This window comes from Physeter macrocephalus, chromosome 7 (assembly GCF_002837175.3).
Source record: "Physeter macrocephalus isolate SW-GA chromosome 7, ASM283717v5, whole genome shotgun sequence".
Taxonomy (NCBI): Eukaryota; Metazoa; Chordata; class Mammalia; order Artiodactyla; family Physeteridae; genus Physeter; species Physeter macrocephalus.
In genome coordinates, this window is record NC_041220.1 from 54,939,570 (window position 1) to 54,967,437 (window position 27,868).

At 36.7% G+C, this 27,868-nt stretch overlaps 1 protein-coding gene across 2 annotated transcripts in view; it reads right to left on the minus strand.

Moving 5' to 3' along the window:
- GABRB1 (gamma-aminobutyric acid type A receptor subunit beta1) overlaps nucleotides 1-27,868 on the minus strand; it is a 418,665-nt gene that overhangs the window by 284,385 nt on the left and 106,412 nt on the right. For both annotated transcript variants that reach the window (XM_024132011.3, XM_024132012.3), the window contains exon 4: nucleotides 4,342-4,562. In XM_024132011.3, coding sequence (XP_023987779.1) covers nucleotides 4,342-4,562 — 221 coding nt within the window. The remainder of the gene's footprint in view (nucleotides 1-4,341; nucleotides 4,563-27,868) is intronic.

Below are 27,868 nucleotides of genomic sequence, written 5' to 3' on the forward strand. Positions count from 1 at the left end.
AAGGCCCAGCAAAAAAAAAAAAAAAAAAAAAAAAGGGAGAAGACTCAAATCAACAGAATTAGAAATGAAAAGGGAGAAGTAACAAGTGACACTGCAGAAATAGAAAGGATCATGAGAGATGACTACAACCAACTATATGTCAATAAAATGGACAACCTGGAAGAAATGGACAAATTCTTAGAAAAGCACAACCTTCCGAGACTGAACCAGGAAGACAGAAAATATGAACAGACCTATCACAATCACTGAAATTGAGACTGTGATTAAAAATCTTCCAACAAACAAAAGCCCGGGACCAGATGATTCACAGGCAAATTCTATCAAACTTTTAGAGAAGAGCTAACACCTATCATTCTCAAACTCTTCCAAAATATAGCAGAGGGAGGAACACTCCCAAACTCATTCTACGAGGCCACCATCACCCTGATACCAAAACCAGACAAAGATGTCACAAAAGGGCTTCCCTGGTGGCGCAGTGGTTGAGAGTCCACCTGCCGATGCAGGGGACACGGGTTCGTGCCCCAGTCAGGGATGATCCCACATGCCATGGAGTGGCTGGGCCCGTGAGCCATGACCGCTGAGCCTGCGTGTCCGGAGCCTGTGCTCTGCAATGGGAGAGGCCACAACAGTGAGAGGCCCATGTACAGCAAAAACAAAAACTAAAACAAAAACAAAACGATGTCACAAAAAAAGAAAACTACAGGCCAATATCACTAATGAACATAGATGCAAAAATCCTCAACAGAATACTAGCAAACATAATACAACAGCACATTAAAAGGATCATTCACCAAGTGGTGTTTATCCCAGGATTGCAAAGATTCTTCAATATACACAAATCAAACAATGTGATACACCATATTAACAAGCTGAAGGATAAAAAACATATGATAATCTCAATAGATGCAGAAAAGGCTTTTGACAAAATTCAACACCTATTTATGAAAAAAACCCTCCAGAAAGTAGGCATAGTGGGAACTTACATCAACATAATAAAGGCCATATAAGACAAACCCGCAACCAACATCGTTCTCAATGATGAGATAGAATTGATGGAAAACTGAAACCATTTCCACTAACATAAGGAGCAAGACAAGGTTTCCCACTCTCACCACTATTATTCAACATAGTTTTGGAAGTTTTAGCCATGGCAATCAGAGAAGAAAAAGAAATAAAAGGAATACAAATTGGAAAAGAAGAAGTAAACTGTCACTGTTTGCAGATGACATGATACCATGCATAGAGAATCCTATAGATGCTACCAGAAAACTACAAGAACTAATCAATGAATTTGGTAAAGTAGCAGGATACAAAATTAATGCACAGAAATCTCTTGCATTCCTATACACTAATGATGAAAAATCTGAAAGAGAAATTAAGGAAACACTCCTATTTACCATTGCAACAAAAAGAATAAAATACCTAGGAATAAACCTACCTAAGGAGACAAAAGACCTGTATGCAGAAAATTATAAGACACTGATGAAAGAATTTAAAGATGATACAGACAGATGGAGAGATATACCATGTTCTTGGATTGGAAGACTCAGCATAGTGAAAATGACTATACTACCCAAAGCAATCTATAGAGTCAATGAAATCCCTATCAAACTACCAAGGGCATCTTTCACAGAAGTAGAACAAAAAATTTCACAATTTGTATGGAAACACAAAAGACCCCAAATAACCAAAGCAATCTTGAGAAAGAAAAACGGAGCTGGATGAATCACGCTCCATGAATTCAGACTATACTACAACACTACAATAATCAAGACAGTATGGTACTGGCACAAAAACAGAAATATAGATCAATGGAACAGGATAGAAAGCCCAGAGATAAACCCACGCACATATGGTCACCTTAGCAAAGGAAACCATAAACAAGATGAAAAGGCAGCCCTCAGAATGGGAGAAAATATTTGCAAGCGAAGCAAGTGACAATGGATTAATCTCCCAAACATACAAGCAGCTCATGCAGCTCAATATCAAAAAAAAAAAAAAAAAAAAACCCAATCCAAAAATGGGCAGAAGACCTAAATAAACATTTCTCCAAAAAAGATATATAGATTGCCAACAAAAACATGACAAAACATCTACAAAGAATAAATGCTGGAGAGGGTGTGGAGAAAAGTGAACCCTCTTGCACTGTTGGTGGGAATGTAAATTGATACAGCCATTGTGGAGAACAGTATGGAGGTTCCTTAAAAAACTAAAACTAGAACTACCATATGACCCAGCAATCCCACTACTGGGTATATACCTTGAGAAAACCATAATTCTAAGAGTCATGTACCACAATGTTCACTGCAGCTCTATTTACAATAGCCAGGACATGGAAGCACCTAAGTGTTAGTCAACAGATGAATCGATAAAGAAGATGTGGCACATGTATACAGTGGAATATTACTCCGCCATAAAAAGAAATGAAACTGAATTATTTGTAGTGAGGTGGATGGACCTTGAGTCTGTCATACAGAGTGAAGTAAGTCAGAAAGAGAAAAACAAATACCGTATGCTAACACATATATATGGAATTTTTTTAAAAAAAGGTTCTGAAGAACCTAGGGGCAGGACAGGAATAACGACACAGACGTAGAGAATGGACTTGAACACATGGGGAGGGAGAAGGGTAAGCTGGGACGAAGTAAAAGAGTGGCATGTACATATATACACTACCAAATGTAGAATAGATAGCTAGTGGGAAGCTTCTGCCTAGCACAGGGAGATCAGCTCGGTGCTTTGTGACCACCTAGAGGATGGGATAGGAAGGGTGGGAGGGAGACGCAAGAGGGAGGGGATATGGGGCTATACGTATGCATATAGCTGATTCATTTTGTTATATCCAGATAACTAACACAACAACGTTAAGCAATTATACTCCATTAAAGATGTTAAAAAAAAAGTTTTATCACAGATACATTCTTTTCACTTGCATTTTGTTTTCGGATATTGGACACACATTAATTCTAGACTGTTGGCGCTTAACTACAGTTTTAGCTTGGCATTGATGCCATATAAAAGGATTTTAGGGCACTTATGAATACTCTAAAATAATAGGAAAATTTCATCAGCTTCTCAAAGGGATCACGAAGATGAACAAAGGTTAAAGAACCACCACTCTACGCATCCTACAATAACAAGTTATAATTCAGATATTTCTTTGGTAAAACTGGTAGCTGATTTGAACTGTAGCCTAAAAGTTTTAGTCAACCCTTAACTACCTGAGGGTTACTAACAGACCTCTACAAGTGTATAATACCTCTTTTATACTTGATTCTTTAAAAAAATAAATGAAACAAAACACACTGTGGTGCAAAACATTGTTGATAGAAATTAAAGGTAACATAAACAAATAAAGATATATTCATGGTTAGAAAACCTGATAATTTTAAATTGTCAGTTCTCCCCAAACTGATCTATAGATTCAATGCACTCAATTATAAGCCCAGCAGACTTTTTGGGGTAGAAATCAACAAGTTGATCCTAAAAGTTATAGGGAGATGCAAAGAACCTAGAATTTCCAAAGCAATTTTAAATAGTCAGTATAAAGTCGAAGGACTTACATTATGTGACTTCATAACTTAACAAATAGCTATGGTAATTAAATAGTGTGATACTGTCTAAGGATGGACAAAAAGAACAGTGGAACAAAATAAATCCTAGAAATAGACCCCAAATTATTCAGTCAAAGGTACCAACACTATCTGAAGGGAAAAGCAAAGTCTTTTCAATAAATGGTACTAGAATAATTGTATAGCCATATGGAAAAAAATGAACCTCAATCCCTACCTCATAAGAAATACAAAAATTAATTTAATGTGGATCACATACATGAAAATAAAAATTAAAACATAAGAGATTTAAGGGAATAAAATCACTTTGCATCTTCTAAAAGTCACCACAAAATATTTTCCTATTTCTTCAAAATGTTGTTTCTCAATTCCATTTCATAATTAAGTAGTTATACAGAATACCTAGAACACATTGTAATTGAGTCTGGGTGGACCGAAGATAATCGAACAATTGGCTAAAAAAACTTATGTAACTTCTAGAATAAGCTGGATGTGAAATCTGTCTAACAAAAATACATATTCTTATTATTATGTTTATTATTTGAGGGTCACGGCAAAAAAATTCTCTTTCCTTTGATGGACAAAGTTGCCTAGATTTAGCTCGAATTGTTCTAAAGAGATTTTCTGAACTTTAATATAATTTTATTATAAAGATTAGAGTCTATATATTCACCTACTTGCCTTTCTCCCCCTCTGTCCATTTCTAAGAGTAAAAATTAAACAGCAACATGAACAACAACAGTAAAACATGCAACACAAAGCTGTTTACCGGAGTCCGTAGAGAACCGTTCCATCAGGATGCAGTCGGATCATTCGATTTTTCACTGTAACCCCATGCACAAATGATTTCTTGTCATTCAGAAAGTAGGTGTCTGGTACCCAGAGTTGGTCAGCTACCCTGTTGTCTAGAGTGAGGTTTAGTGGGATTCCAGAATAAGAAAGCCTTTTGTCTTTCCAAGACTGCTGGAAATACATGGTGAGTGTATAATCCTGTAAAAAAAAGGAAACCAAAAAAAGAATTTTACCATCATCACCATCATCATCATCATCATCATCTAAAAGCCTTTTTGGTAAGAATGTGATAGCATGTGGTACTGTGGATACCTAGAGACTCACCATTCTGTGGTCACAAAGCACCGAGCTGATCTCCCTGTGCTAGGTTGACTCACCAACCTCCCCTACAAGGTTACATTTGAATATATTGAAATTTGCACCTCCAAGTATAGGGCAACCAATAGGTTAGAAGTACTAGTGCAATAATTGAATGCATGCAGAAGCATTTGCACCAATATAGAGTAAATCCATTTAATTGAATTTTAAGGTTTGACGTTAAGGTAATGATATCATGGGGAAGGCTGTAAAGGGAAGTTGTACCTATAGATTCATGTTCACAAAAATCTACCTCTGGATATTGTATTTATAGTACTGCTTGATTCAGGAATTGGTTTGAGTTCAGAGATGGGTTTGTACTCAAATTTGTTTCCCCATCTCCTGTAAAAGGTTACACTAAGGACGTACCTTTGCACTTTTCTTTCTGCCCGGGTTTCCCCTGGCAGTGACAGACAGGAAGATTTGGGCTCAATAAATGTGTCAAGTTCACAGGAGAGGAATGGTGAAGATTATCTTAGAGCTTTAGTTGTCTCTTTTTAAAGAACTCTATTAATACAAAGTGTAATTGTCCATTAAAAGAATAAGAGGTAGCAGTAAAATCATAAAGACTTAAGATGAGGTCCCAATATCATAAAAACAGAAGGTTCACTTTTTCTTTTAAAGGATATTTATCTGTCAATAGCTTTAGCTGGATGCTTTAGCAACAATTAAGAAAACACGTCATAACTCCTGCACAACTCTGTGTACTGCCATTGTTATATATACCACTGTTTGGGAAGCATTGGCTTCGATCATGTCTTTCATCTGGGCAAACTGCACTTCATCTAGATACCTATATGGATATTTATGCATTTCTGAAATATCTTAAATGATAAGACAATATTTGTTCTGGATAATGAGTTCCAATGTCCTTTAACCACTATATTCAAGAATGCTTACACTGTTTACTCAGAAATAATCTTGCAATAATTCAAAGCCATTCTTTCTTGTTCAATGACAAGGACATTTGCTCTTCGCTACTAATCATACAATATCCTTTTTATAGGTCTGAAACTTCCTTCCACTTTACCTTCATTTAACAGAAAAAGAGAACCCACAGGGTTATACACAATTCTCTTCTCAATTGCAAACATCTGCATTTGCATCCTCTTCAAGCTCTTAACATCATACCTTTTGGAGGACAATGAATTGAATAGATTCTGGACCTTAGATTCTAAAACACCTCCATTCCAAAATGTACTACATGTAGAGCTATGTAACCATGAGCAGCTACCTTAACCCCTTATATGTCAGATGTCTCATTTCTAAAATAAAAATAATAGCATTTTACTAGCTTATTGAAAGCATTACTTGGGAGAATTATGGTGCAAGTACTTTAGAAACTAACATGCTAAACAAATATATTACCTTCAAAAATTGTTTGTTGCTATTTAAAGATTAATATCATACTTCCAAATTATTTGGAGTGTACGTATTCATTTTCATAAGCATTTCCACTTTTAAAGAGATGTTTATAAAAGAACCTGTAGGAAGAAGGACCCTGGTAACCATGAAAGTAAGCAATTGTCTGTCTTGTAAGTCTTGTTGTTGGGGTCTTGTTTGTAATTCAGACAATGTAAGAAAATGAATGACTAGCTCAGCACAATCAGCAATGGGTTACATATTCCACTACTCAACGCTGAATACACATTAGCCTCCAGCTCTCACGAGCGCTACAGAGGATTTTCTCACAATGAGACCATGAGGCAAAATCCTTACTCCACATTCTCCTCAACAAAGAAAGTTTTAATGTGTGATGAGGAAAAACTTATTATAAAATACAAATGATTATAATGACAAATAATACTCTAATAGCTAATGTTATAATTAAAATATGTTTGTGGTAAGTAAATAATGGAGAGTGGAAGGAGAAAATAGTGTAAACATGAGTGATCTCTGCATAGATTAAGTAAGTGTGTGTGTGTGTGTGTGTGTGTGTGTGTGTGTGTGTGTGTGTGTATGTGTAGACTTTTTCCCCTTCCCTTTCTGGAAACCATTTTGTTTCCTGTAAAGAGAGAACTATATACAAGTAGTGAGATCTTTGCTCTATACAGCTCACTCTATTTTCAGTAAATATTGACTAAACATCACACCATGTTTCTCAGTTAAAGCAGTAACCTACCCTGTTTGCAATAAGAAGTCATTCAGTGGAAATTTATGGATGCTAGTATTTTACATAGGGAAATGGGTGATGTGGAATAAGTATCTTTCAGGACTTTTCTTCTTATTCATTTCTAGGGTTGTTATCTTAATTTGGGACCTGATTCTATGATAAATGGAAATATGGACCCATGAGTTTGAAAACCTTAAAAAATCTTTTTGAAGCTAATGATAATTGTGATGATAATGATGCAAAATGTGGAAAGACCTAAAACAGAGCAATATATCCTTACTATGTATATTTTACCACATGCATGACAATAATTTCCTTCTAGAAAGTGCTCTGTGCTCTGTGGTTATCACAACCTTGTGAGAAAGGCAAATTCTCCCTGAGAGAATTTATGATCTATATCTCTGGGAAACTACTTACTGAATTTTAAATAAATTATTTTTTCTATCTGCACCTTAAATATTAATAGTCACATCCGCATATGATAAAGCCTATGGTATCGTTTTGGTGTATTCTATCTTTAGATGGAAAAGAAAGGCTTAAAATGACTGTATTTTGCTCTCTGTTACAACAGTTTTTCTATTAATCCTTCATTAGTCTAAAGTGCAAGCACTCCAGGGAGGATGGAAAGTTTTAGGAAAGAAATAAAAGGTATTAACACTTTGGCCAAGAATGCTGAAATCATTTTTCTTCAAGGTGTGTTTTAAGTGTTCAACCAGCTTTTTCAAGTGTGCAATCTACTCCTTGAGAGAAAGTGTGACATATTTAGAAACTATGGGTCGTAGGGACTCGACACAGGCAAATTAGTGGGATTAACTGGTATGAGATTGCTAATGAAATTCGTCAGGCTAACTCAGGCATGAGAGAATTTGATTCATTGAGGAAAAGCAGGTTAGACGATACCAAATTAGTAGGGCACAATTAAACTCCAAAAACCATACTTTTTTTTTTTTTTTTTGTGCTAGGCGGGCCTCTCACTGCTGTGGCCTCTCCCGTTGCGGAGCACAGGCTCCGGACGCGCAGGCTCAGCGGCCATGGCTCATGGGCCCGGCTGCTCCGTGGTATGTGGGATCTTCCCGGACCGGAGCACGAACCCGCGTCCCCTGCATCGGCAGGCGGATTCTCAACCACTGCGCCACCAGGGAAGCCCCAAAAACCATACTTTTTAAATCTAAAAATGTTTAGAAAAATAAAAATATTTCTAATAAATCAAAGCAATTCTTTGGAGAATAAAGGAAACATTATTTTTATTTATTTATTTACTTATTTTTATTGACGTATAGTTGATTTACAATATTATATTTGTTTCAGGTGTACAACATAGTGATTCAAAATTTTTATAGATTATGCTCCATTTAAAGTTATTACAAAATATTGGCTATATTCCCTATGTTGTACAGTATATCCTTGTAGCTTATTTATTTTATACATAGTAGTTTGTACCTCTTAATCCCCTACCCCTAACTTTCCCCTCCCCATTTCTCCCTCCCAGCTTGTAACCACTAGTTTATTCTTTATATCTGTGAGTCTGTTTCTGTTTTGTTATATTCATTCATATTCTTTATATCTGTGAGTCTGTTTCTGTTTTGTTATATTCATTCATTTGTTTTACTTTTTAGATTACACATGTAAGTGATAACATACACTTAGCATTCCAAGATATGGAATCAACTTAAATGTCCATCAACAGATGAATGGATAAAGATGTGGTGTGTGTGGATGGACCTGGAGGGTACTATGCTTAGTGAAATAAGTCAGATAGAGAAAGGTAACATTCTTTTCAGATCAGTAGTTTTAAAATCTGGGTGATTTTATCTCCCAGAGGATATTTAGCAATGTCTGGAGACAGTTTTGATTGTTACAACTGGGAGTACCATGTGTGCAACTAACATCACAGAGAAGAACAAAACTGACTCCATATTGGATCTATTCTTTTAGTTTTAACCTTTGTGCTCTGTTGCCTCTCTTAGCATGCTAGCTCTGCACCTTTGTAAAAGAATGTTTCCTATAGCCTGGGATATACATAATAACCCTTTCTTCATGTTCTGCCTCCCAGGCTTGACCTTTAAAGGTTTAACACTTTTCTATTCATATAGAGGTAAAAAGTTGGATTGTAACTCGAGTAAGATGGTTCTTTGGGACACTAGTCCGCCATCTTCTCAGTTTTCTGTCTTTCTGAATGAAGTAGCTACTCCTTGCCCCAACACCTCACCTCTCAATTTATTGGCCTGTCATGTGGTGAGCAGTAAGAGCTTGGACTTGGTAACACTAGTATCTGTGGGTAAAGGCCAGGGATGTTCCCCAACCTAACATACTGAACAGTGCATCCCCTACAACAAAGAATTATCTGGCTCCAAATGTCAGTAATTTCAAGGTTATGAAAACCTGCCTTAAATGAAAATATCTTCCTTTTTAGTATCAGTCAAATAATTCAAAATCCTTTGTCATCAACAACATGTCTACTTGAACTTTTATATATCCCTCAAAACTTTGTGTAAGGGATGCCAGCATTAGATGGTTTACAATTTGCCACTTCAACATAAGAAATCATTTGATAAAAATCCATTAATTATCTAGCATCAGGGGAGGGAGAAAGAGTTATATGTTTTAGGCAATACACTGAGGTATGCATTTTATCAGAATGAGCTCTAAGATTTCATAGTGGGCTGGAAAAGTGAAGTCTCTTATTAGCTGCCTCCATAGTCAGTACACATCTCAAACTAACTTGATAGTGAAGAGACAAAATATTGCTTTAACATCTAGTAAACTTGCATCTGCTCAGAAGGATCATGTGAGCAATCCCTCCTTTTCAAACTGTTCCCAGGAAAAGGGAGAACTTTCATATTCATATATATATATATATGAAAGAACCAAGGCCCTTGTACACATTTGCATTTTATCTTTCACTGATTTGATTGTACATTAAACATCATAAGGAGTACCAAGCACAAATCCCTGTTCTTTATAAAACATTTATGTCAGTTCATTGAAATCTGAGATCCACTCTTTCCAAAGCTAAGGCTGCTTTCCCCAAAGGCTGATATAGTAGAGCTGTGCACCACTTCTACAGAACCTTCTGTGATAGAAACTGCCATGCCTACAGTCCCTGCTGACTGAGCATGACCATGTTCTATATCACACGATTCTGCCCTCCTCACACCTTGGGAATGAAGAGTAGATGTCTAAGTTAAGACCAGCTGGTCCATAGGCAGGTGATAAAACTGTGCCTGGCTCAAAAAGATGAGATGGACCAAGCAAAGCCCTCTCCCTGAAATTTGCTATTGGATAAAGGATCTGATACAGGAGCTGTGGGACCAAGTGCAAAAGTCATGACATAGAATTAGCACTGCACTGCTATTACGAATTTATAAGAGAGGAGAGAATATGAATAAAAGGAGGAAGCCAGCTTGTGAAAGAAGAAACAAATGGAGAAAGATGCAGAAAATAGCCAGAGGAGAAACAGCCTCATTAGAGAATGAGTGACCAAGTTCTTAAAGACTTTCTGCTTCCTATTTCTAGTTCTCCTGAGGTCTGGATATGTTTAACACTTCAACCTCTTATGAACTTTCTTTGTATTATTACAACAAACTTCACTTTCCTTGTGCTAATTTGATTCCATCTTTATTTCCTTCCACCAAGAAAAGCCATAATAATTATGCTGATTGATGTCCATACCAGAATCTCATTAAGCAATAATTATACATATTAAAAAACCCAGAAAACCTCAATCATCTGGTCCATCTCCCTAATTTCAAGAAAGGGAGGTATTTTGAAAATCTGAGACTCGGAGATGTTAAATCACTGGAAAAAAGCGGAGGGAGTCATATTTGATCTTGTTTATTAACCAAGAGAGAAAGGAGAGAGAAGGAAAACATACTTACTTCTATGGAGAAAATTCCCTGTCAAACACAATGACAATTATCAAGAAAAGTAACCTGGAAACTAATGTATATGCTGGCAATAGGTAGTATTTCTTATAACGATAGGAAAACAAAACAAACCCCACACAACTTGCATCTCATGAAAACAAACTTTAGTGAAAAATTGCCTGTTGAATACACCAATTTAGATTGTAATTAAAGTGAACCACACCACACCTGTTTCTAACGCAACCTCTTGTTTAAATGAATGCTTTGTGTATCAGTGTCACCATTAAGTATATTCTGCAGCAGAAAAGCATCACTGTATCTCCAGATTTTCTGTTAATTTTTAATTTTTTATCTATCACCTAGTATCATGTTATTAACATATATTTGTTGTGCTTACTCCCTAGCCATGTTTTGTTACAATATCTTTAAAATACATGCATTCTCATTTTGCCAAAGCCCATGTTCTTATTTTTATTGATTTTTTTTCACTAACTGTAGCCTGTACTATGCCTCAGAGAACATAATCTTCTTTCACATTTGTCTCATCCTAAATAGCCCCGTTTGGTTTATCCATCTGTGTAGTCAGAATTTTTGTCAGTCTGTGTTGTGTTCTGAACTATTCTGGAATGAATCAATCTTGTGGATGAACAAAAACATTGAGAGTTATGGGCTTATACCAATGAGAGTCATCTATGGAAATCACATGGGCTCATATGACACTGACATGACAACTGGAGTACAAACTTGTGTTCTGATGCAATGAACTGCAGGAGACTCTCAATATATAAAACTGAGACTATACAATATAAAAATTTCAGCATTTGTGATCCGATATCTACTTTAGAAGCTGTAAAGATTCATTTTCTTTAAAAATAGGAAAACGTTTTTTTCCATACAATGAATCCAATTTCTTGAAAAGGATATGATAAAATTTGTGTTTCATAGAGTGAACAGTTTAAATGTCTTATATTCTAAAACCTAAATAATCAGAAGCGCAAATAATTAAAGTTGTTTCCATGGTAAGATATATTGAAATGTTGGGCCTGAAGCAGGGAAAATTTTCTAGAAACTTCTAAGTCGAAAGATCTTAGGTTATTAGAATGACTAATTCATTCTGTCAACACTTCCTGATTGTTCACTAGATTGAAAAAATTGTATTATGCCAGAGGCTGAGGAGAGAACATTTGGTAATACATCTTCCCTGCCTGCCTCCTAGGAGCCCCTAGGCTAGGAGGTGAGATTGAGCATTGTTCATTTCCAAGCTGTCCCCCTGGCCTCCTTAGGCTTCTCAGTTCTTCCATTACCTTTGTAACCAGCTCCCTGTGTGAAATTTCCCCAACCTCAAATACTCAGAGAACTCAGAATGATTCCACTTTCCTTCATTGGTGGCTGCCTACTGCAAGAGACAAGATTATTGAGTAGGAGTTTAGCAGCTTAACAAGCTCTGGCATTCACCTAAAGTATAGAGAAGTCAGAGTTAACACAGCACTAAAGGGGAGGTGCGGGAGAGAAAATAGAAATAGTTAAGGCAGAATTTGGGGTGACCTTTTGATCTGGGAGGATAGAGAGAAGGGGTCATCAAGGATGACTACAGGGTTTCTGACCCAAGTGAGTAGTTGGATAACAAGAGTAAGAATTGAAGATTTGGGACTGAAAATGACTCATTTATTTCAGGCTACTTTGAGTTGTGGGTGTCAGTGGCACTTGCACGTAGAGGTGCCAAGTAAGTAGTTATGGGCCAGAATATAGGAAGGTTGGGCTTAGGGAGAAACAAAGCTAAGTGAGTCATGAGGGATAGATGCAGCCGTGGGAATGGAGTAGCTCACCATGGAGACAGTAGATGGTGAGAAGAAGCTAGCACCCCTGGGGAAATTTGATTCTGGGATTAGTCACTCTTTCGAGTTCGCAGAACTCTCCTCTTCTACTTTGATTGTAGTACTTATTTTGTAATTATTTCTCAGTCCCACTAGACTTGGAGCTTCCCAAGGGCAAACATTTATATTTTTAGGCCCTAGCTTAGTGCACCAGTGATAGCAAGTGCTCAAATATGTTAACTGAATGTGAAATAAGTAGTGCTGTGTGTTTGGGGCATCTGATATCAGCACTAAGTATGTTAGTGCCAACTCATCATAAACTTTGAAATATTGGTTATCCTTAGGTAACATACATGGGGACTCTCAGTTATCTAAAATAATTACTAATCCAGAATTTCCATTCTCTAACAACTCAAGCTTAATGAGTCCATAATTCCCACGAATATAGGAAATTGATAAATTTCTGGGAGATGATAAAAGCATATGGCATTTAAAAAAAATTTACTTGTTAGGAATGAATTAATAGTGACTTTCTACAAAGTATTAATAGACATATTTTGAATTATATCAAAGGAAATTTCATTGATAGTTCTAGTAATAACTTGTCATTTTGGAAGTATTAGCCTATTTATACTAAAGCTTTAAAAATAGATCTCTATTCAGAGAAACTTTCAAGCTCATTTACAAGTTAGTCAATATTCAAAATTCTCAATAGAATATTAGATTGATGATTAATTTATCAGGAGAATGATTCATAAACTACTGACATTTAAAACCACATAATTAATTATCTATGACACACTAAGTTTTTTTCAAAGTTCCTTAGTTCCAGAGGTTCATAGAAAATTAGTTTCCATTTTCCCCAATATCTAAGTAAGAATAGAAATAAAATCAATTTCATGGAGGATCTAATGCAGAATGTGGTGGTTTTGGCTGACTATCCTGAGTTGGACTATGAATGACCAGAATGAAAACCAACATGTGGTATGCACGGCAACTTGAAAAATCCAAGCTATAGACTGAGCTAAACTGGGAAAGGATATGAGAATCAGAATTAAACCAAGATTCTATCAAAACACACACTACTTAGAAGAGATGAAAAAAAAAATCTGTGATCATTTTCTAGTGCAGGAAGGCAGTTTTCTCTTGTGATTTGTGATCCTGTAATGTGTACAGAGCTTAAAAGGGAGCAGTCAATAGCAAAAATTCTAGGTCTGGTATTGTATTCTTAGAGGAGAATGAGATCTTAGGAACTCTTAACTAAAATTAATAAGGTGGAATAAGAGGTATTGTTAAGGGCTACAGGAATATCTCTCTCCAGAATCAAGCACTTTCTGATATCTCTCAGAGCTTTAACTTGCCTTCCCAGGAAGGTACCTTAGGACACTTACAATACCCTTATTTTCAAACTTCTTAACGGGAAGGTGGATTTCCTTCAAATTATCATCCTAAAGAAACAGTAAGTAATGATCTCTGGGGAGTCTCTGGGGAACTCTCAAAATAGAATAGGCAGCAAATTATAATGCCCAAATATCAAATTTATTACATTCACTCTCTTGTTCCATCCTCTCTTTTCTGTACCGTCTTGTGTTTGTTTGTTTGTTTGTTTTAATTTTCCATTCAGAGATAATCACCATCAACATTTGGTATCTAATTTTTTTCTATCTACTTTAAAAGAAATAAGATAATTCTATATATACTAGTTTTTATCATAAGCATTGTTACTTTTTTCCACAGCTATTTATTTGTTTGTCAGCCTATGTATTTATTGTTCAGCAATCTCTCTTCCTGCATTGTACTTTCTTTCACTAGTTAGTAACTTGGTGAGCAAACTTTTATATGTTTGCTTATGTTTATGCAATTATCTAAGAACATATATACATATAGATAGAACTTTTGTCATTTTTTTTTAAATAGCATCATATCATATTCACTTCTGTGAATCTTTCTTTTTTAACATTTATTGTGTTTACACAGCAGGCTGAAAATCTTTGGACAGCATCTTCGGTGACTTCCATATTTTGAACTTTAGAAGTTCAGGAAGGAGTTTTCAGTAACGGTTCTATATAAATAATGAATGGAACAAGATATCAAAGGAAAATTCTCCCAAGATTTAGATTTCTTATTTGTGCAGCAATTGTAGAAAATGGAATACTTGAAATCAGATAAAACTGGTTACTTTTTGAGAAAGGAAGATTTTGGAACCAGGAGACACGTTTTTTTCTTTCATATTAAAAACACATTACATGGCAGGTTATTAAATAGCTTAAAACAATGGCTACAATAATAAAATATTTAATTTTCAGGAAGAATAATACATCAGACAAGATGTGATTTTACGGCCAATCTCCTTTTAGCAAACCTTCATTCCTCCCTAACATTTTAGTCTCTTTTTAAATAAATAGTCTCTTTTTAAATTTTAGTCTCTTTTTAAAATGTTTGTTCATTTAGGGTCTACTTTCTCAACCTCAGCACTATGAACATTTTGGATTGAATACGTATTTGATGTAGGAAGCTGCATCTGTGTATTCTGGGATGTTTAGCGGCACCCTTGGCCTTTATTCACTAGATTCCAGTAGCAGCCCCTCAGTCATGGCAATCAGTGATGGCTGCAGACATTGCCACATGTGCCCGGGATGGTAGGGAGAGAAGCGAAATTCTCCCTGGGTGATAACCACTGATTTAAGGCCACCATAGTCTGTACCTGCCCCTTCTCATGGGAGCAGAGATTTTCCTTTTGTCTTCTTTCCCGATTACCTTGTCCCTATTCCTTGGGTCCCAATTATATTTTGACACGTTTCTCTACCTTTATGGGGAGTGAAAAAAAAAATCTATTTATAGGAATTACACAATAGCTCTTCTTCCTCCTGCTACCTCAGCCCCACAGTAGGACATAGAGCTTGTGCGGGTGAGGAACAGAGACTAGATTTCCACATCATTCTCCCGATGGACAAGGTGTGTCTGTGCAGTGCACTAACTGTATAAATTTCCCTGGTGCTCTGCTTATAATATTATAACATGGCGTTTGTGAATGGATTGTGGAGACCTCAGACATTAATGTCTCCATAGTGACAACCCAGTAATGGGTGGTTGTGTTCCCAGGCCAGTCTTCAAAATTCAATTTACCCATAAATCAGTCGAGATCTCTGAATGGTAATTTCTTAAATTCTGGGATCTGGTCATTGGAATCCATGCAGTACAGTTTTAAATGAGGAGGTAAAACAGAAAGCAAGCTGGCTTTCCTTCCCCTGGTCCAGTTTGATAAAAACTATTTTAAATCAAAATGGCTTACCTTTGATATCTATGCCATTAATTCAACTCCCTAAAACCTGTATTTATGGAAGTTCCCTGAAATCATTCCATCCTTATTGAATCTTTCTTTTCTTAATAACTCAGAATTTCCTCCAAATCAATGGGTAGAGATACAACTCATTCCATTTAATGGCTACACAGTATCCTGTAACATGGAAATTAGTCATTATTTTGTTAATGGTCATTGAAGTTGTTTCAGGTTCTTTTTTTTTCTTTTCTTTTCTTTTTTATTGGGGTATAGTTGCTTTTCAATGTTGTGTTAGTTTCTGCTGTACAGTGAAGTGAATCAGCTACATGTATATATATATCCCCTCTTCTTTAGATTTCCTGTGTTAGTTTCTGCTGTACAGTGAAGTGAATCAGCTATATGTATACATATATCCCCTCTTTTTTGGATTTCCTTCCCATTTAGGTTACCACAGAGTGGTGAGTAGAGTTCCCTGTGCTGTACAGTAGGTTCTCATTAGTTACCGATTTTATACATATTAGTGTATATCTGTCTACATGTATATATATATCCCCTCTTCTTTAGATTTCCTGTGTTAGTTTCTGCTGTACAGTGAAGTGAATCAGCTATATGTATACATATATCCCCTCTTTTTTGGATTTCCTTCCCATTTAGGTTACCACAGAGTGGTGAGTAGAGTTCCCTGTGCTGTACAGTAGGTTCTCATTAGTTACCGATTTTATACGTATTAGTGTATATCTGTCAATCCCAATCTCCCAATTCATCACACCCCCTCTTTCTCCCCTTGGTGTCCATACATTTGTTCTCTACGTCTATGTCTCTATTTCTGCCTTGCAAACAGTATGGAGGTTCCTTAAAAAACTAAAAATAGAATTACCATATGACCCAGCAATCCCACTACTGGACATATAACCTGAGAAAGCCATAATTCAAAAAGACACATGCACCCCAACGTTCACTGCAACACTATTTACAGTAGCCAGGTCATGGAAGCAACCTAAATGTCCACTGACAGATGAATGGATAAAGAAGATGCGGTACATATATACAATGGAATATTACTCAGGTTCTTTTACAACTTAAAATAATGCTGCAATAAATCTCTCCTAGATAGATGATAGATAGATAGATAGATAGATAGATAGATAGATAGATAGATAGATATAAATACCACAAGTACTGGTGTTTTATTGCATCTTTTGTCTTATATGATGCCATATTCTGGAGCTTAATATAATAACTTGCTAAAGTAAATAAAAATAAAACCACAGGCTGCTCCCTTGGTACAATCGTTTTCTAAATATTGAACTAAATTCAAACTTATAGAAAACATCAACTAAGGTCTTAAAGTCAGGTTTACAGAATCAAAGAGGTACATAAATATCCATATTGGCCACCTCCAGTGGCTTAAACTCATTGAGTGTCTGTTCAAACTTCTGTTAACCTTTGACCAGATCTGGCACATATTGCTGCACAGAAGGACTTGGCAAACTTATACCATGCAGTGACCAAAAAAAACCCCCCAAAAACCCAAAAAACACTTTGAGAATTCCTTTGGCAGTGTAGAAAAAATGGTTTGTGAATTTTAAAGCTAGTAATTCTGGTAAACTTAATTTTCCTCTGATATAGCTTCACAGCCATCCTTGGACCTATACCAAACATGCATATCTTAGTAGATTTGCATTAAGCATATAAACTAGACCCAACTAGGAATAAAACCTCCAAGCTAACACTATGCTAAAACAAACTGAGTGATCAACTAAGTCTTTGGTTAAAACAGAATTGGGAGAGTTGGAATCTAGTTAAAAATTCAGTGTTCATTAGTCCTGGGATCTTAGAGCAAATTTGTCAGCTAGCCTGATGATCTCCTTACCTGTGTGATGGGAGACAAAAATGTCAACAAGATTGTTGAAATGATGAAATGATTGAAATAATGTATATAATAGTCTTAAAAAACTGTAAAACTATACTTGAATAAATAAGGAACATCAAGTAGCTTCAAGTATGTTACAGAACAACGCAATGCCTAACATATATTTTCATTCTCTTTGAATTATTAATTTTTTCTCCACTAAATACTGAACAATAAGAGCTGTCTATTACTAAATGTGTTTAGGTATATGACTGGTAATTTACTAGGTGCTTTCTACATGTTACATTGTTTAAACCTCATTAACAACCCTATGAAGTTGAAATTAATATTCCCTTTTTATAGAAGAGACTCTGAGTTTAATTAATATTACTTAACGTTCCCTTTTTATAGAAGAGAGTGCTAGAAAAAGTTAAAGCTGCAATTTGAACCCAAGTCTGTCTGACTTTAAATTCCTAGTTCTTTCCACTGTACCACATAACAAGCAATAGCTTAAACATGTATCACAAGCACAAAAGATTTTCCTCCTAGGACAAGACTTTTATCTCTTGCCTAAGGCTGACTTCTGCCTTGCTTTTTTATGGATGCCAATTAATCATTAACATTCAGTTCTAATGTAGACTTTTCAGCCCTCTCTGATGTTTTACCCATGAACTCCCATTCATCAGCTGGTGACGGTAATGAACGCGGCTGCCATGCTCTTATCTGTGTGCTGTTGACAATCCCACGGAATGCTAAATACAGTCAATCGTTCATCACTGCCCTGATGATTCTTCAGATGTTAGCTGAGGGAAAGACAACATTTTTGTTCCATAATAATCTTCGAGAAGTACAGGAAATAGAGTAATTTTCTTTTAGTGGGATGCCGTTCACATTCAAAAGCCTGCCAAAGTATTTTACCACTTTCAAATAAAAGCCTCCTTAGTCATGAGTTATAGTAGCAGCTATATTTCCCTTGTTAAAAATTATTTCTAAGTGACAGTAAGACGAAAGGCAAACATGGTAAGTACCTACAGGTTAAGGATCTTTTAATTAAGATTGTGTGTGCATGACAACATTCTAGTAGAAGCGGGGGAGCATAAACTTGTTGAGGGTAGGGGTACTGTGCTTTACTTCTATGCCTCGAGCACCAGGATAATGGGATGCTGAATGAAAGAACCATCCATGGCCCAAAACAGTATCGTGCCCACCCACACTTAGATCTGGTCCTCCATCTCCATCTCTATTCTCAGTGAATGGTACAGTCATCTACCTTGTGGATCAAATCAGAAACTAGGAGTCTTGACTCTTCTCTCTGCCTCGCTTTCCACATTAAATAAATAAATAAAACCTGGCCTTTCTATTTCATAAAATATATATATACATATCTTTATTCTGTTTACAGTTGCTATGCTCTAGCTTGGCCTTAATCATTTCTCACCTGATTTATCGCAATAGGCTCCTGACTAGTCATCTGCATTTATGCTTGCTCTTCTCTAATTCATTTGTTGTATGGCAGGTAAAGTGGTATTTCAATTTTTAAAAATTGCAATTATAAACATGTTGCTCCCAAGGTTAAACTTTAATGGCTCCTCGATGTTATGAGGATAAAAATACAAATACCCTAAGGGCAAATGATGTGCTTCCTCTATTCCTCTCTCTCCAGCCACACTTCTGACTTGCTTCCTCTTTGACTCCATCATCTACTTCTTCAAACACATGCTGTTTTCTCTTTCTATGAAGACTTCTGGGCCTGGAACACTCATTCTTCCTCTCTTGTCTCTTTGCCTGGTTATCCCCAACTGATGTAGGCCTCAGACTGGAGGCCCCTCTCATCTGCTCCCATTTCCCCTTCTCATGGTAACTTGCATCATTCCACAGGAAATTGGTTCATGCCCTCTGTTTCCTCCACTAGACTGTGACCCCTATGAGAGTGTATCTATCTGGTGATTCCTCAGTGCTGAGTACAGGGCCTGCAGGTTAGTGGGTGCCCAACAAATATTTGTTGAATGAATCAATACATGATTAGAGTGAGGAAGAATCCTGAAGCAGGTAGCTAACTCATAAACAATTAAATTTTGTAATAGAAGTGAAACTTACTATGAGTCTGAATGGGGATAGAAAAAGTAGGGGAGGAGTAGAGATAAAACACTGAAGGGAAAGAGAATGGATTTAAACTGCTGCTGTGGATATGGGAGATGAAGCCAAAAATGCAAGAAAAGTATCAGAATTTAGGGAAAAATTGATGTATTTGGGTTGGATATTACTTTGAAGTGCTTGAAGTGGAGATTTAAATATATTAGTTGACATAAAGGTGTAGAAAGATATCAAGGGTACAGATTAATGAGTCCTCACCAGCACTGTGGCTATGAGATTAAATAAGGTCATCAAAGTGAATTTAGAGACTGAGGCAAGATGACTAGTAATATAAATGACTAGTAATATTTTTTCAACTATATTATTTTATTAATTTTTAGTGTGCCTTATCCATCCCCAGGGGGCATATGTGTTTCAAAGTTCGGGTTCAGCAACAAAAATGACCCAGAAAAAAGAAATCGCCTTGAATAATTTACTACCCAGTCAATCAAATTTCTAATTAAATTGTGGTGTCACATTCCAAAACATTCATTTTAAGGATATTTAAAGGATATTAGTCCTATTCTAAGCTTTATATAATTTTTTTTTAAATTAATACATTACCTTAAAAAAATTCACGTGGGAAACTTGGTTTGCTAATGAGAATGAATCTGAGGGTTTGGAGAAGTGGGTTTTAGACCTATGGATAATCTTTGGCAAATCAGATTCCCAGACAAGGAGCTCTTACATCCAGTAAAATGAGTAGGTTGGCTAGATCAACTATTCCCGCACTCAATGTACGTAATTACCATCACGACTGCTTGGACTACTGAGTTTGATTCTGAGGAGTACAGTCCTGAAATCTACATTTTTTGATGGATTCTTTCAAGGAGATTATTATGTTATTAGTTTTCAGGTCTTAATATGAGAACCAGTGACCTGGGTATTCCCTCAGGGTTCTTCAAGAATCCTAAATGAGCTATGTCTATTTTTTCATTAGTCCTATGAAATCTGTTCCTGTCTCCATTTATATCATTTTCTATTTGGTTAATTTCCATTTCTACTCTCTCTGCACTGCAGCAAAAGGAATGTAAACCTGGAAAATTCTCTTAATGTTTCCTTTAAAAACATTTTCATGAATACTAAAGGAGGAAAGGGGGAGATCAAGAGAAAGAGAATTCTATTATCTTTAATTTCTGGTACTGGGTGTTTTCCTATCCCTCCAACTTACTTACTTCTGGTTTTGCACATTTGTTTCTAAAGCATGTAACTCTGAAGCATACTGGAAATTGGATCCCCAGCTCAGATGTGAGTGGAAATCAAGGATCAGCAAGTGGTGTGGCCTCTAAAGTGATATCTGCAAGCATAATGCAGAATTTTATTTCTGAAGAGCAGTGTGAGTTCCCTTCAATTTTCCACACCTCCTCTGGAGCCATTTCCCCATCCCAAACATGGGAGAGACTGAAGGACAAGAGAGATCTCATCTAGAAATGTCATAGAAAGACTTAGGGCAGGAGGAAAGGCTATGCTGATGTATTTTCTCATCTGCATGGAGCAATGTGTATTTTAGTACAGTGTTAAAAATCCTGAAGCAATTTCTCTCATGTCACAAGTTTAAGGCATTATCTATGAATGAGTCAGCCTGGGAGTTGCCATGGTAATGAATCTCATCCCTTTGGAGTCAGTCCCTCTGATGTTGCCACTGAAATACCTTAGTTTGAGGAGGATCTAAAGTTCCCATTACATTTCAATATTCATTATGTTATACATGCAAGATTACTTGACTAGAAATCACTTTTAGAGATCTATAAATAGACATGCTACATCAAACTTGTTTCTTCTGCAAGATTTTAAAAAGTCCACAAAATTCCTTCCTGTGCTCACAGCACATCTCTTTCTCTCTCCCTCTCTTTTTCCGTCCCCTTTCTTGGGTATAAGTGTGTGCATATATGTGTGTAATCAATGGCTTTCATATTTGAAATATTTGAAGAGGACACTATGGACAGCAGTCATGAGCCCCAATTTTCAGGGGAGTGGTTGAAAATACTAGTGGGTTGACACACTGCAACTGTACAAGAAGGCAAATAATGCTGTAGTTTAGTGTGGCGTCACCATGGGCAGCATTTGTGAGGTTTCCTGATTCATATTCCAGGGAAGATCTGCTTGGCAGAAGAAAATTGCTTACAGTTGCCATACCTCCAAAAAACAGAAGTCCAGAATCTTCTTTGTCAAACAAGGTTCTCAATAATCTGTCTCAACCTACTTTTCCAATATTGTTTGCCCCTTGACTACCTGCCCACTCAAGTGTACCCTCCTGCTGACACAAAAGACTATTTCCTTAACATTCTAGTATTTTTGCATATCTCTGTCTTTGGTTGTATTTTTTTCCTCTTCTTAAAACTCAAAATCCTACTTATATCCAAGGCCCAAGTTGGTACCAGTTTCTACAAAGAATTCCCCAGTCCCCACTCCAAGCCAAATTAATCTTCCCCTCTGCTCTTTGTTACTTTGTTAATTTCTCTGCTACAGCATTTACCCATTCTGCTCAGTATGGTCATGATTTGGCTTTTTCACCTGTATCCCCACTCTATGCTTTCAAAGTTGTGGCCCATGTCTCATTCATCTTTGTATGCCCACAGTATCTAGCACATAGACACCAGTAGCTGTTTACTAGACTTAATTCATATTAATAGGAATTGAATAAATAATGAATAAATAATGCTCACTCCATAATGTATAGCCAACTGAGGAGCTTTGGCATTCTGGTTGTTCATGACATGCTAGACCAGGCATAATGCACACAGTCTGGTCTCTAATACAGTGTATGAGTACTCCACTTCTGAGTTATGCATGATGTGCTGTCAGCTGTGATAGTTTCTCTAAAATCCACTGCTGAGCTGCACTTTTAGAAACTGTAGTCTCATGTAGTATCATAATTAGAGTATAGGATTTGGAGTCAAATAGATCTGAATTCAATTCCAGCTTTGTCTTTTACTAACTCTGTTACCAATTCACTTAACCTTTCTGAGGTCCAGTTTCTTGACCATTAGTTTGGAATTAATCGAGATAGTAAAATGAAAAGCTTAGGATAGCACTTAATATACAGTTACGTATTCAACAAATAATCAACAAATAGTAACTACTGTAAGTGTAACTTAGAGATACCCCAAGAGGTTGCTTTATTTCAGTTGTTCCCACGATACCACTGGGCGTCCCTTTGTGATTGTTATACTGCACGTAAAATAGTCCTCTGAGGGTGTGCCATGTCCACAGCCATTATTTTTTGTACGTATTTGACCATACTCTGATCACACAACTTCCCCAGGCTAGCCACAACTCTCCGATGGAAAGAAAGAACATAAAAAGACTGGGTGGTGGGCTATGAATTGTCCTTAAATATTCATTCTGCATATTATGTATGCTCTGTACTGGATAAAGACTCTTGAGTTTGAAGGTAGGGACACAGGTGGTAGTATGGAGCAGAAACAAAGACACACAGAGACATGCAGAAAAAAGAAAAAAAAAAGACTAGCAAGAATTGCTGGTGAAAGGGGAACCAGAAGTGCTTACAGATAAGGTAAAGAAAACAAGCTGCTGAGTCCCTTGAATGGTGTTGCTGGGGATCTCTGGAACTAATTGTGGATCCTGAGCTGGGTCCTATTTTCCAGCGAAGCTCAACTATGTGGGTACTAAGTCTGTTATACATTCTTATAGATGCCTCCACATATTATCAACTCAAATAACAGGAACCCAACTCTTCTCTTTACAGCCTGAAAGTGCCTAGCTTAGGATCTCAATAGTTTTGATTTAGACATGTCTACTGTTTGAAACTTATCCCAAGGCAATCACTTATTCATCTATGAATAATTTTTTGAATAGTTACTATGTGCCAGGCATCCCGCTAGGCACTAGAACCCCAGGGGAGTCACTCCCTCCCTCCTCTATGCTATTCTTATGCCTTAGTATTAAACTTAATATACTAAATGGCACTTATCTATTTACATGTCTGTACACTTCCTAGACTCTACCTTCCAGGAAGGCAGTGTTCATGTCTTTTTGTTTTTTACCATGTCATGCATGATGTCCAGAACATAATAGGTATTCATTAATAATCTTGGATATTTGCTTTGATGAATAAACTGATCAAACAATGCTGAGTGATTTCTTGGTGACACTGATATGGGTTTTTGAAGACAGTATATAATACAGAGATTCAACCTTATCTTATTTCTAGCTATGAAGTTGTGAACATGCACCCTTCCCCCACCACCCAAGCTTTTATGTTAATTGATTTGGCATATAAATAAGGAATTTTGAAGTTCTATGTGTCCTAGAGTTCTCTTATTATGTCCCTTTATTGAAGTCTTTAATCAATTAATTTTGTTCTAAGTAAAGTCTGTCTCATGAGATTCTTGGCATCATCAAAATAAGGACTTGAGGCAAGCATCTCAGGTATTTCACAGAAACTATTTTTTTGATACAGTGCCATTGAAGACACATGATGTACTTATGGTCCGTTTAGCTTTTCCCACTCAGCAACACCAAGGAACAATGGCCCATCCCCATCGCTTGTAATTCCCCCTCCAGATATTAAAAAATGAATGTTGATTTCAAACTCTTAAGGACAGAAGCCTAGTTGTAATTTCTAAAGGGCTTCTGCTGTACTTCATTGTAAGACTATATTATTTGACAAATTTGATTATAAGATTCAACAGTGAGAGGATTTCTGAGAAAATTTTGACAAGAGAAATATCCAATAAAATACTGTAAAAGTTACAACTGGTATTCAGAAGAAAGCCTTGAACTAAGTAAGTACTTTCGGTCATGGTGCTTACAAAGTGGGAAGAAATGGGAACATTTCCTGAGCATTTACAATGGACCTGATACATAGCTATTCACTTTTTATACGTTATCTCACGTAGTAGTCTTAGCAACTAATAAAAGCAGATATAATGTTAATAAAAACTGAGGTTCAGAGACATTTAAGAGGCTACTTGTAAATGTCGGAGCTGGGTTTTGAATCCAGGTATGCCTGACTCCAATGTTGTACATTTTCTACTACACCATGCCTCCTATAGTGGGCTGAATGGTGGCCTCCCAAAAGATATGTCCATTTCCTAACTCCCAGAACCTGAGAATGTAATCTTATTTGGAAAAGGGGACATTGCAGATATAATTAAGTTAAAGATCTTGAGATGAGGTCATTCTGGATTATTCACGTGGTCCTTAAAGGCAATCACGAGTGTCCTTGTAAGAGACATACATGGGAGAGACACAAGGGAGAAGAGGAAAAGGTGATGTGAGGGTGAAAACCAAGCTTGGAGTGATGTAGCCACAAGCCAAGGAATGCCTGAAACCACTAGAAGTTGGAAGAGACAAAAAAGAATTCTCCCCCAGAATTTTCAGAGGGAGCACAGCTCTGCTGACATCTTGATTTCAAGCTTCTGGCCATTAGAACTCTGAGAGAAAAAATGTTCTGTTGTTTGAAACCACCTGGCTTGTGGTCATTTATTATGGCAGGTGTAGGAAACTAACACCTTCTAAATCTGTTCTTTTGAATTTTGTATATTTTTTGGATATTTACTAACATAAGTAGTCACTCAGTCAGCCTTATCAGTAATATTTTAGTACTTAGAATTTTAGGTTCTAGAATTTTAGCTTCTATGTAGAATATAGAATTTATCATGTCCCTACCTTCAGTGTGGTCAGGGAGAAAAGATGGATACACATAAAACAATTAATGAACAGTATTTATTCATATACTAAGGGATATTTATTCAGTGAATATTATGCAGCAAAGATAAGTTTTAGGTGCTAAACATGCAACAATGAATAAGATAGAAAACTTTTCCATTCTCAATGAAGTTCCAGGGAGAAACAATGGCTAGTTCCGGATTCTAAGACAGGAACAAGCTTGGTGGGCTAGAGGAACAAAAGGAGATCCACCTTGTATTAAGTTTTTCAATGGATGTGAGCTGACATTATTATTGTTATTGTTATTATTCTTTACCCAACTAGCACCCAAGCAATATATTTAGAATTTGCTGACCAAAAACAATGTTTTTTTTAAATATATATTTTTAAAAAATATATAAATGCAAACGCGAAGATACAGGGTCAGTCTGACCCAGCAATGAATGAGGCGATTGCTTATGGGGTCCAATACAGCAAGCATCTCCAAAATGTTTTCTCCATCTATGTGTCATGCACATGTATACATGTGTACATCTACCCTATACGTAGTATTCTAGGGAAAAAAATCACACTAAAAATGAATGTACCATATTACATTGTTTTGTCCCTATGGTTTACTCTAAAATCTTTACCTAAAAGTGTGTGTGCTCCTCCTGTCCAGAAAGAAAAATCAACAGAAACCCTTGACATTTTAGAACAGGACACCTTAAAACGGAAGGGAAATAATACAGGTGAAGAAAATGAGAGCTACCATGGAAGACACATTTTATACAATTCACATTGTGCCTGAGGTCAGCACTGCTGGAGGGGCATTGTTCACTCAATTGACAAGCTAAAATAAGAGAGAAAAAATGTGGAATCCTTGTTTCTAGTGACATCCTCCTTGCGTCCTGTTTTGACCTGCCAGACACTGGGTGGGGGAAGCATTTTAGTTGGCTGCTGTTACTCCATAACATCTTAGAAAAGTCCTACCAGGGTACTGCTGCTAAAAGTATTGGTACAGACTTTCTGAATGCAGTTCACAGAATATTTTTAGTTTATAATGAAAACTACATCTGCAATTCCAGATTCCAGCAGGAAGGTCAAAGAAATCATGCTTTCCATGAGGACTAGGTTATTATGAAGCTGAGATGATTTTAATAGAAGGAAATTGATAAAGACAAAATGTATTTATTTTATAATATACAAGCAAATGCTAATAAAGGAGACCGAACATCATTGCGTCAAGTAGTAGTTATTTACCTTTCACATCCCAGGCACCATCTTTGTTGTCAATTTACTTGGGTATCATCCTTGACTTTGTCTTCTCCTCCTTCACTCAGGCCACCCACCAATCCAATCAATGACAAATTTCCTTCATTTACAGCTTCTAAACCCTTGAACAACGCTGGGGGTTAGGGGCACTGACCCTCCATGAAGTTGAAAATCCACATATAATTTACAGTCCATGCTCCATACCTGCAATTCCTCTGTATCCACATTCTGCATCCTTGGATTCAACCAGCCTCGGATCCTGTAGTACCACAGTATCTACTACTGAAAAAATGTCACTTAAAAGTGGACCTATGCAATTCAAACCCATGTTGTTCAAGTGTCAACTGTACACTTCAGAATTATCCCCTTCTGTCTTACTTAGTGCCATAATCCTAGTTCAGGCCATACTCTCCTCTCTTTTGAATAACTGTACAGTTCTAACTGGTTTCCCTGCCTTCAATTCACCCACCTTTCAAATTCATTTTTTCACATTATCATCAGAGTAATCATGTTGTAAAATGAGAATCTGATCATGTCTGTACTTTTCTCATATGGTTTCCCATTGCTCTAAGGATTAAATTCAAATGTCCTGACATGATTCCTCAGACCATTTATGATATATTTATATGCCCAGTCTCATCTCTCATTTATTCCTCCACCTTGAGCTCTACTCTCTAGCCATGAAATCTTATTTGTTATTTATTGAATGGACCATCTGATACCATTTCTCTCCTGTTTCCATTCACTAACATTCTGAATCTGCCTTTCAGCATTTCTACTTCTCTTTGCCTTCGCCCCAACCCTGAACTACACTCTCTGCCTGTGCTTCCTCTCCATCTCGCATTACTTAGTCCTAAATTGATGACATCAACTTAGATGTCCCTTCATCTGGGGATAACTCCTTCACCTCACAACAGTGGAGATCTTATAGCACCCTGCGTTCAGCTTTATTTTACATTTATCATGTTTGCTGAAATTACCTGTTTTCTTAATGTCTTCCCTCTATAGTGTAGGCTCCCCTGGGGCTGGAATTATATTTTATTCATCCATTCTTTCTAGTATCCAGCTGATGTTTATCTCATAGTTATCCTCCTCAAGAAGTATCTTCTGAATTAATGAGTCAGACAAACAAAACAGTCATTTCCAAGGGGGGATGGCTATAGAATCTGCTCCTGTGTTATGTGAGTCATTGGCTCAGGAC